The sequence below is a fragment of the Vulpes lagopus genome, chromosome X, assembly GCF_018345385.1.
Source record: "Vulpes lagopus strain Blue_001 chromosome X, ASM1834538v1, whole genome shotgun sequence".
Taxonomy (NCBI): Eukaryota; Metazoa; Chordata; class Mammalia; order Carnivora; family Canidae; genus Vulpes; species Vulpes lagopus.
Window position 1 is genome coordinate 95,949,699 of NC_054848.1, and position 12,557 is coordinate 95,962,255.

Consider the following 12,557-nt stretch of genomic DNA (forward strand, 5'->3'; position numbering starts at 1 on the left):
CTATTATCAATTCAACCTGATAGACATTTGTGAGGCCCTTCCTTAGCAACTCTCATGGTAAGCAGTTACTCTAGAGGTTAACTATAATGTGTTACATAAGGCCTACATTTCACTAGATTGGCAATGCTATGATGAGGTTTTGATCAGCAGAAAATTACACTGGGTCATCTTGGACCCTCTTAATTTGTTCACTGTTGTTCCATAAAGATCAATAGAAAGCCCAAGGAAGGAGCTCTTGAGGAGTCATACTGTGATCTAGAATTCCGTATGAGTCTTGCCTATCCTGGGGGTTCCAATATAATGCAGTGCTCTTATTTAAATATTATCCAGGGAAGCCTGGGTGGCTCAGCAGTTGAGCACCTGCCTTTGGCCCAGGGCATGATCCTGGAGTCCCAGGATCAAGTCCCACATCGGGCTCCCTGCATGGAGCCTGCTTCTCCCTCTGCCTATATCTCTGCCTCTCTCTCTCTCTCTCTCTCTCTCTCTCATATATAAATAAAATCTTTAAAAAAAATAAACATTATCCATATTTTGGTGGGCATATGAGTCTACCCAGGGACCTTGTGAGATTATACTTAACCCAGAATCTAGCCTTCCCTGAGAAAATTTCATCTGGAAGAAGTTCTTCACATATGTTTCTTAACTTGGTCTAAAATATATAGGGGAATCATATTTTGTGTTCTAAAATATATCGGGGATCCACATTTTCGTGAGTCTGAAATCTAAAATTTGGATGCACTACCTTCTGGTCATCTCATTTTAGCTATTAAGCCTACTCACAGCCATAACTACCTTACAATATCCTCAAGATGTCTAGACATTGGGACCCATCTCTTCCTCAGCATGCCATTAGGTTCTATCTCCTATTTTCCTTCCTTACTGAGTTTGATCCTTTGGCTGATGACTTCAAAAACTTTATCACCAGCAACTATAATTTCCTTATCCCTTTATTCTCTTGCTGCACTTCACCTGCCAGCCTTTTCCTTAGTGGAAACAATAAACAGTCCTTATTTCACTTAATTGTTTTTCATGAATCATTAGCTCTTTGGTCTTCCTATCTCAACCCTTTACATATATTTTATTTTATTTTATTTATTTATTTATTTATTTTAAATTTTTATTCATTCATGATAGTCACACACAGAGAGAGAGAGAGAGAGAGAGGCAGAGACACAGGCAGAGGGAGAAGCAGGCTCCATGCACCGGGAGCCCGACGTGGGATTCGATCCGGGGTCTCCAGGATCGCGCCCTGGGCCAAAGACAGGCGCCAAACCGCTGCGCCACCCAGGGATCCCCCTTTACATATATTTTAGTGTCAGAACCTCTTTATGTTCTTAAAAATTACTCAGGACACCAAAGAGACTTGTTGATGTAGGTTATATCTAATCAATACTTACTATATTAGAAACTGATAACTTTTTACAGGTATTTATTTATTAATTTATTGAATAATAACAATAAACCTTTACATTTTAGTATAAATAATGTTATGATAAATAAGTATATTTTACAAACCAAAAAAATGACTGAGACAAATAATGTCTTTGTGCTATTATGAACACAGTTTTACTCTGTGAACCCTCAACCTGGTCTTGGGGTCCCTAGTGGTCCCCAGACCACACACTGAGGACTTCTGTTCTGTTACCACCATTTAAGTTTTTCTCCAACCTCTTTAGTTGGTCCTTCCTAGTCTGCTTACCAGATCCTTTGTGGTTGGCCTTCTAGAATATCAGCATTCCCCTGAGTTCTAGCCTTCACACTTTTCTCCTTGTTCTACTCCCATGATTTTGGTGTTCTCATGGATAAACACCTCTAAACATTCAGTACCAGGTATTTCATAATGTATGAGGTTATCTTAACCTGAATGTCTATTTTCATCCTTAAAACCTCTTTCTTCTAATGTTCTATCATGGCTCACAGCATTACCACCTACCAAGTCTGTAAGCCAAACAACTCTTCTCTCCTGTCTCATCTAAACAGTCACTAAGTCAAGTGTGTTTTACCCTCTAAATACTTCTTGACTCCATCTTCTCCTTATCCATTCCTGGAAGTTTATGGTCTCACTCTCACTCACCTGGATTACTATGATAGTCTCCTAATTTATCTTCATCCCTTCAATTCTTTGATTTCACAACCCTCACCATCCTGCCTGCCAAGCTAACTTCCATTCTGCCACCAGGCACTTTTCTAAACGTTAAATCTGAGCAAATAATTTTCCTGCTTTAATGAAAAACCATAAAAACATCCCATTTGCTCTCGGAATAAATTAGAAGCTCCTTTACATGGCTTAAAATGCCTTTCATGATCTGCTCCTGCTTACTATCTTCATTCCCTGCCACCTTCCCATATCCTCCATTTGTCCTTCCTTCCCTAGGTTTTCCAATATACTTGTATTTAATAAAACATATTGTGCTTTTTCACCTCTCTGTAACAGGAATATTGTTAAGCCCCAAATGAATGCGTCTCCACCCTGTAAGATGCCACCTCTTAGTTTTGACTGTGATGAATAAAATATTCTGTTGCTGAGACTGGCCTTCCACACTCTGGCTGTTCTATATGAGAATTCAGCCACATTTCTGAAGTTTAAAATGGGTTAACCCACCATCTGTTTCAAAGCCATTGCTCTAATTTAGTATATTCTTATTCACTTCAGAGTAAGTATAGCTTAACGACTTATGCAATGTGGGTCTAAAAATATTCCCATAACATATAATATATATGTATTATATATATATATATATATATATATATATATATATATATATATATATAATTTGGATGAGGAGAAAGTAAGTTAAACAAGAGTGAAATTTCCTTTATGCAACAGAGTTCACATTATTTACTTTGAAATCAGATGTTTCTTGAGAGAGTTTTTTCAGAATTTGCAAGACTGATTCTTGGTATTCTAAAATCTCTTAAGCATGTAAAACTCCAAAATTATTAAAATGCTGTCCAGTCCTCTTTTATTATGCCTTCTGGTGGATCTTTATTTCACAATGCCTCATTTTAATTTCTCTGCCTAGGCTAAGAAAGTGCTGTAGAGGAGGTACTTAGTAGGATGACTTCCTCTACTTGAGACAACAAAATAATCTCTGTGGGTTTTTTTTTAAGATTTTATTTTTAAGTAATCTCCATACCTAACATGGGGCTCAAACCTACAACCCCAAGATCAAGAGTCTCCTCCACCAACTGAGCCAGCCAGGCGCTCCCCCTTTTTTAACAAAATAATCTCTTGATGCAAGCCATATGGTTAGTACTCACTACTCATTCACCCAAGAAATTATCTCTTACTCTATGTTTTAAACCCACAGCATGTTAGATAGAGTTCCAAGACAAAAATAAGTACAATATTTGCCTTTCATTAAAATGCCTTCATTTTGAGCAATAGATGCTAACTGTTGTTCTGGAGATTAGTTGTATGTGACAGAGGTTCTTCCTGTCATTATAGTATGTTTGATTTGGATTGAATTTATACTTTTATTTATGACAGGTAAAAGTACCATTTAACATAGTGAGGATAAAACTTATGGAACATATTACACCAAAAGGTGATGTCAGGTGAAAATATAAATTTTTTTTGAAGAAGAGTTCTGATAAATGCATGGATGGCAGATTTATAATTAGACTGAAGTTATACCACCATTTCCCACATCCCTTCTTAGAGAGGTTGCTAGAAAGCTAGTAGATTCATGGGTAGGAGGCAAAGTTAATGCTAATGCAGAAACTGCCATCATTATCATGAATGGGTCCACGAGAGTGAACTGGAAGTAGTAATAAGTACTAAACAGGACACCAAAAGGATTGATAATGGTCTATAAGGATAAAGTAAAATGCTTTTTAGCATTTTATGCTGAGTCATTTCTTGAATGTTATAAGCTATAATATATTTTAATGAAAATGTGTTTCAACCCAGATATGGCCTCCAGATAGAAATACAAAACCATTTGAAGGGTCAAAACACCAAGGAAAAGGGAAATTGCTAAAATAAAGGCAAAGTTACAGATATTTTAGGCCAGGCAGAAGGAAACAACAAACCTATTAGATGATTCTTATGAAACGGACATTCCAGTTCTGAAAAAACTGTTTTAGATGTCTTTGGCAAGAAGAGAAGTAAAAGTGGTTTATGTGAGGATAAATTATATGCTCATTATTCTTATCTTGGCTCAAATTAATAATCCTAATAATAATCCTATTCCACTGATAACAATCATTAATTTTGATTTAGATCTGCTAAGCAATGTCCTAGGCATTTTACATGCTTCATTTTGTTTAATTAAAAAGAAAATCCATGGGCAAGGTATTGTCAACATTCCCATTTTATAGACGAGGTGACTGAGGCACAGAGGCATTAATGAAGTGGCTAGAAAGTGAAAGAGATGGCTTTTGCTAGGTGTATTTACCTATATTTAGTAAAATGTGTGAAGGGGCATTATGTATCGAGATTTAATGGGGGAAAACCTTCCATATCTATTCTTTACATTAAAAGAAAATCTAATTCCTGAATTTTCTGAAATCAAAATTTGCCATATTCTGCTTTATTTCTTCACTGTATTATTCACTGTATTGTGAGGTATTTACAGTCTCTTTGTGAAGAAAGCAACAAAGGCCACTCCTCTCATTCTATCACTTTCAGCACTTTCTTACTCCACTGTAACAGCCCCAGAAAGCAGGACAATTTGGATGCGTATAAAGGAGGCACAAGAAAGCACTTAATCAATGTCATTCAATTTTGGTTCAGAGAGCAAAGTAAAGTAGGCCCTTTGCCCTCTTGAATAGTTTCACCCCTAAACTTTTGATCAGAGAACTGGGCTCAATATTCTCTCTCCCCTAATTCTTTATTAATATCCATTCTGGTCAACTTTCCACATGTGGGCTATATAGTCTGTCATGGCAAGGAGAATTATGGACTTAAAGTATTTCATCTATAGAGTTTGGACACTCCCTACATACCCTGAGGGTGGTGCGAATCGTTTCTAATTTCCTGGCAAAGGAAAGGGAACATCCATGTCATTAAGTGATGGTATTGGTTTTGAGAGCCCGAAATCCCTACTCTCCTCCACCTCATTCAGTGCAGCAGCCCATTTGACCCCAGGCACAATGTATTCCTGGGAGTGTCTACTGCCTCTTATAGAAAGTGCTGACTGTGGAGAAACTTGATCAAAACATCCAAGATTACCAGAGAAGCTGTATTTGTGCCCTTCACAACCACTGATGAAGTACCTTAACCTCGCCTTCTCTTGATGCCTAACATCTGGTCGTCTGTCTTCCTGACTACTACTTCATATGGCTTATTTGTAAATGCAAGCAAATGTGCTTCTGACTGGCAATGATACATCACTGATGCCAAAACATCAGAGAAGATGAAACAGAGGACATATTTTTTGATTCATAGGGAAAATATTACAGATTTATGGGGAAGTGATAACAATAGCCATTCCATGATATGTTCATATAATCAGTATCTTTCCATGCCTCCCTTTACCATATTGGTATGACCTCAAAACTTACTTAAAGGAATTACTCTCTTGCTGACCCAAAAGACACAGTGAGTAGGTGTGGGGATGGGGCTGGTTGCCTGACTTTTCATGTGCTGAATTTCCACAGTTTTCCAATGACCACTTACAAAGCCATAATGCACAGAACGTCTACTGATGTCCCACTGATATCGATGTGATTTCCCCCAGTGGATTGAGGGCAGCACAGCATACAGCCATTAGTATCTAAAGGTTATGTATAATGGATAATAGAGGAAAATGAAAGAGCAGAAAGGAATTTGCAAGGAAACAGAAGCAATAAATAGTTTCAGTGTAAGATTTTACTTGGGTTATACAGCAACTGAAAAAAAAAAAAAAAACAATGACTCTTACAGACTCCGTGAGAGTGGAAAGTAAAATAGTTTCATATTTTGAAATGTAATACTTTCTTTATTTTAACCACAGAAAGCCATTTAGAAATAATCTTGTATGTTAGTTACAGTTCTTATGTGACATCTTTCACCTGCATACCTACTGATGAATTTGTACTCTGCCCTCCTGAGGTGGTTAACAATATGTCACCGACGGGGTAAATCGAGGAAGCAATTTTAACGGACTTATCCAAAGTCACAGAATATCAAGTTCATAACAGAACTTGGAAAAAAGTTACGGTGTTTGCCATTAACATCTCATTTAGAACCCATTCAACCTACTGATATATAGCATTTAGCCTGATATTTCTACATCTACACAAATCTCACAGTAAATGATTTCAATGGATATCTCTCACCAAACAATAAAGCTTATTTGCACATACCTTACAATGGATGACCTGGTAAATGTAATTCACTTTGTAATTTAATAAGGAAAAAATTGTCTGGTTGATTTATTTAGTAGACCAAGAAGTCAGAGAGCTGTGGAGTTTCCTGCAGGGCTAGAGTGCCGGGTAGCAAGATCTAGGGCCGAAGAGCATGTGTTCTGGAGTCAGTCTACTCTGGCTTAAAGCTAAGAATCCCTACTTCTCAGTGATATGCGCTCTTAATTTCAGTATGACCTCTATAGGAACTATCTTTGCCATGCCTCAGTTTACTCATTTCTATACTATATATAATACTGATACCTGCCCGTAAGAATTGTTGTCAGAATTAAATGAGCTAATACAAGCAAAATGCTTAGCATTAGTCAGATTTTTTTAAAAAAAGATTTTATTTATTTATTTGAAAGAGAGAAGGAGAGAGTGAGTGAGAGAGCAAAAAGCAGGGGGAGTGGCAGAGGCAGAGGAGAAGCAGACTCCCTGCTGAGCAGGGAGTCCTATGTGAGGTCCATCCCAGGACCCTGGGATCATGATCTGAGCAGAAAGCAGATGCTTAATCAACTGAGCCACACAGGTGGCCCAGCCATTAGTCATTTTTGTCGACAAGTTTTCCTGATAGGATTGCTATGTGCCACTGAACTTGGCGCTTGGATACAGCTATGAACAAAATGGTTAATTCTGAGAACCACTGAGTTTTAATAGTGAATAATAGTTATAAAGAGAATGAAGATAACAATAACAGGAATAATATTTAACATTTATAGTATACTTACTATGTTTTGGGTACTATTCCAAGTTCTTTATATTAACTCATTTAATTCTCATAACAACTCTACGTTATAGTCCCATTTAACATATGAGGAAATGGAGGCCTTAAAAGGTTAGATAATTTCCCCCAGGTACCATGCCTAATAAGGGGCAGAGGTCTAAAAATCTATGTTCATAACAACCACATCATATTGCCTTACTCTCCTGTCTAAATCATATGCCAATGTTCACCCTACAAAAAAGGCCAAACTTTTAAATGACTGAAATGTTCTATTTTTACTTATAAAATGAATATATAAACTAATTAAACAAGGCTTAGAGTACGTAATATAATTTTTGATACCAGAGTGGCCATTATAATAAATTTAAATGGGAACATAGGCCTAAACATCATATAAACCTATTAATAAAGAGCTTGCTATTATGTAGCTTTGTTTATACCGGGACTTAAGTCTTTTATATAAAACATTATCTCTCTATATGGTAAAAGTTAGCAGAAGAATTATTCCTTGTTTTGAATGATTCCATATCAAAACTGTATTTGTATTGCAGTACTTTCTCAGGCCCTACCTTTGTTCCTTCAGCATTATTTATCATTAGAGGCTCTTACAAACCAAATAAACATACATGTTGTGTTATCCTAAAATGTCTGAGATGAAAGACATATTTTCGATATTATAGGTAATGTTATCCACATTTAATAGAAGCATTGTTCAAATGTATTCAGATTGTACAATAAAAATATAAAAGAGATAATCATGAACACCAATATAGGCTATGATCCTATACTGTTGACATTATCAGTGACTTCCCTACAAAATAAATCTATTAACTTAGCATCCCCTATTCTATGACTCCCATAAAACTGGTTATGGAAACTTTCTTGTTGTTCATAATTTGAATAAATCAGAATACACTAAAGTTCCCTTATTATTTATAATTATAAGAACATTTAAATCAGTTTTAATCTATTTCTCAGAATCATATTCATTGTATCTTCATGGGTGATTCTGCTTCAATTAGGAAACAGGGTTAAATCTGAAAAGAAGTTACAAGTGCCATATCTGGATAGAATTTTTTTTCTACCATGATATTCTATTCATTCTAGAATAGTGCTTCCACAAAGTACATGTTTCTTAAGTTAATTTACATTTTAGACTGCAGAACCACTCGAGCAAGGAAATTAATGTTCAGTCAAAATAAAATGCCATCCAGAAAAATCAATACAATTTGCTATCAAGTGAGGGTGACTTTAATCAGAGTGACTCCAGAACAATATTTTTCTTTAATGTGTGTAAAGAGTGCTTCACAACTGTTTTCTCCTTTACCTCCCCAAACATAGTATCCATACAATTACACAGCCATTTACCTTGTAAAAAAAAAAATATATATATATGTATATATATATATATATATTATATTTTAAAATCCCAGTATAAAACTGAATCCTTGGGGAGAAATTATACACTGGATTTTCTGATAGCTTCCAAATAACTACTACTTTAATGAAATTGCTACCTGAAAATCTGGTAGTAGTATTATTGTTTAACTATAATTTAAGAAGCTATTGTAGATTGGTACTTATGACTTCTAATGAGAAAACCATAACAACCTTTTAATTGAAGGGAAAATGGTTAACTACAGTAATTGCAATCAATAAGACTGCGTTGGTAGTAAAAATATTTCTTCTCAAAGAGCATTCCTTACTCTCTTTAGCAGTATTTAAGGTTACGAAGTGAAAAAAAAACTTCATTAGGAATTTATCATACTAAGCCTCGGTTCAAATTTTAGGTCCCAGAGTTAAGACAGAACCGCCACCCCCCCACCAGAAGCAAAACAAGACTTTGATTAAGAAGACAACAGGCATGAAATAAAGGGCTTACCGATCACATAGGCTAGTAACAAGGCCAGAGTCACGGTGATTGCAGTGGCACTCAAGGCTGTGCACTTCCAGTTGCAGCACCTGTAAGGTTTGTTAAAGGTAAAGGCAGGTCTGGAAAAGGTGCTCCGAGGAAGCGGCCGTGGAGGCGGCGAGTACACGGTGTTGGATGTCAGAGGGTAGTTCTGGCTGGCCGCACTGAAGATAGCCGAGGAACCAGATCCATGTTTAAACAGGAAATGCCTGCGAAAAGGACACCAAGGTTCGAGCTATAAAAACCAAAGCCAGTTGGTACAAAAAACACATATCCCACTTATTTCCAACAATCTCACTTTGATGAAGCTCAGGAAAACTGGCAGAGTCTCAGCAAAATTTTCCTATACCTAAGGTTCAACTCCAAATTACCTTTGATGGCCTCCTTTTGTTTTCTCACTCAGGCCTCCAGGAGGCAGAAAGAGGTCTTATGTTCCCTAGCTTGCTGGCTAGTGAGTTGTGCACACTCTTGTGTGGTGACATTCCACCTTTGATGTTATTCGCTACAGGCTCCTTTTTCGTTAAATATGACACTCGAGCATTGATTCAAAAACCGAAACGAGAGAAGTATCATCAAGCATTTTTAAAATCTGAATGGCCTAGAAACCACTGTTTTTATTTAGAGATTCACTTTCACAGACATATTTTCAAGCAATATTCTATTATAAAAGTTGTCAAACATATAGTCAAGTTGAAATAATTTTATATAAACACACATATAGTTGGTAAATACAAACTAGACACTACAGGTAACACACCACCACTATACTAAGTTCATCACATATTTCTCCATCTTTCCATTCCTGTCTTGGTCCATCACTCCATCTTAGTTTTCAAGCATTTCAAAGTAAATTGCATATATCACTATACTTCCCTTCATACATACAGTTCAACTTGCATGTTCTCTAGAGTTCAATACTTTTTTATAGATGTTTAAATGTAAAATTTATACATGATGAGTTGAACTCTCTTAGATTCCACATATAAGTGGTATCATACTGTATTTGTCTTTCTCTGTCTGGCATATCTCCCTTAGCATAATGCCCTCAAGATCCACCCATGAACTCATAAAAACAGAGAACATAATAGCACTAACCAGGGCCTGAGAGGCCAGAGAATAGGAGAAATGTTTAAGGGTATAAACTTGCAACTAGTAGATAAGTAAGTTCTGAAGATCTAATGTACAGTATAGTCATTATAGACAACAGTATGGTATTATAATCTTCAAGCTTGCTAATAGAGATCTTATTCCCACCACAAAAAAGAAATGATAATTATGTGACATCGTAAAGGTGTTAACTAATGCTACAATGGCAATCATATTGTCATATATAAATGTATCAAATCAACATTGTACACCTTAAATTTATGCAATGTTATATATATGTATATTTCAATAAAAATTATACATGATGAAATGCACAAATTTGAATATACATTTACTGAGATTTGACAAATGCAATCATCTGTGCAACATAAACCCTTATCAAGATACAGAACATTCCCATAACCCCAGGAAGGTTCCTCCTGCCTAAGTAAATCCCTACCCCACTTGCCCCAGGTTACCGGGATTTAGCATTTTTTTCTACCATGCATTAGTTTTGCCTGTTCTAGAATTTCATGCTGTTGTCATGTTTGAATCACTATAGTAGGATGATTATTGATTGCTCATGACTATTGTAATATGGATAGTTCCTAAACAGTACTGATTTATCAACATGGAGGGACCCACCAAAGCCAAATACATTAAAGTATGCTTTTGTGCATATGCTTTACACTCCTGAGTGCTATGTGCCACGCATTGTGTTGAAAAAATAATCTTAGCTAGTTTTTACTCATATGAACTGGATATATTATTATTCTCATTGTGCATTTAAGGAAACAGATGCCTAAAGACATTTAAAAAACTTGTTTACATTCTCCTAGTATGTGAATGACAGAGCGAGAATAGGAACCCGGGTCCCTCTGGGTCCAAAATCCTTAATCTTAGCCTCTCTACAGTGCCGCCTGTAGCAGTAAAATGAACTGCTAAGCAAGACACATTCTGGTGCTACATTTTAATGTAATACAACACAAAGCCCTTTCACTAAATAGAGAGCCAACGTCACCTTGTCACATACAACCAAATGTATAAATCATTAAGACTATTTTAAGGCTGATTTCCAACTTCCACATTTAAAGAACAAAAGCATATGTGTTTAAAGGAAAAACCAACTGTCTAACCTGCCAGTTAGTGAAAAATCTCCACATTAGAGAATTTTGCTTTATTATCATGAGGGTAAAGGTTATTTAAAGGACAGGGTTGCTGAGAGTAGTACACATTCACAAGCCTTTCCAGAGGGCGATTTGGCATTAGTATCAGAAGACTTCAAATATGCATATCCTTTGCTGAATAATTATGCCTACAGAAATTTATCCTTAGGAAATGATGTGTCTGACTATTTATAACAAGTAGTTCATTGCAGTGTTACGTTTAATAGCACAAAATAAACACCCAAGTGCTCAATAATAGGTACATGGTTAACTAAATTATTTTATGAATGCATAGTAGAATACTATACAACCATTACAAATTGTACTGTAAAATACTATCTATTCACCAGGAAGTGTTTAAAGATATCACCAAGTGAAGAAAGGTAGGCTTCAGAATAGTATGGGCAATAGATTTTTAAAGATTTTTTAAAGATTTTATTTAGTTATTTATTTGAGAGAGAGTGTATGTACAGAAGGAAAGGGAGAAGCCAACTCCCTGTTGAGCAGGGGCCCTATCCCAGGACCCTGAGATCATGACTGACCTGAGCCAATTGCAGACACCTAACTGACTGAACCATGCAAGTGCACCAGGATACAATTTTTAAAATAAAAAAATATATATGGTCATGGAAAAATAGTAACTTGTGCTATCTTTGATATAGTAGGGTTTTTTTTTTTTTGAAATTTTCTGCCTTGAGCTTCTATTGCTTTTGTAACAAGTTTAAAAAAGATGGGAGGTGGGACAATTGAAAAAAATGCACTGCTTAACATCAACTGCATGCACAGTGGTTCTATTTAGGTGAACATGATCTACTGAATACCTAAAAGGCCAGGCACCAAGGTACTTTATGTGCAGCAGTTTGCTTCTCATACATCTGGGAGGTTGATACTATTATTCCAATCTTATAGATGATAACACAGAGACCAAAAGAGGTTTTTAGTTAGGAATAAAGTGGGAATCAGAGTGGTTATCATGATAATGGTAATAAGAGGTTAACATTCATTAAGTGCTTACTTGTGTTGGACATAGTCCTAAATAATGAATAACTATTATACCATTTAACCTTCACAACAAATAAGTATCTGAAATAAATATCTCCCCTGAAATAAGTATCTCCATTTACAGATCAGAAAGCCAACGCACAGAGAGGTTAAGTTGTTCGTGGTTGCACAGCTAGTACTTGGGGAAGGTGAGTTTCAGACATAAGTAGGCTGGGTCTGGAGCCACTGCTCATAACCTCTACACTACAGGGCACTGCACTAGGGTGATGCAGGTAGTGGACGCATGAAGATAGGAATGCAGACCTGGTTAGGGCACAGAAGAAGCATGTGGGTA

General features: G+C 36.3%; 1 protein-coding gene across 9 annotated transcripts in view; it reads right to left on the reverse strand.

Annotated features, from left to right (window-relative positions):
- TENM1 (teneurin transmembrane protein 1) overlaps window positions 1-12,557 on the reverse strand; it is an 802,950-nt gene that overhangs the window by 309,798 nt on the left and 480,595 nt on the right. For all 9 annotated transcript variants that reach the window (XM_041741541.1, XM_041741545.1, XM_041741547.1 and 6 more), the window contains one exon: window positions 8,940-9,178. In XM_041741541.1, coding sequence (XP_041597475.1) covers window positions 8,940-9,178 — 239 coding nt within the window. The remainder of the gene's footprint in view (window positions 1-8,939; window positions 9,179-12,557) is intronic.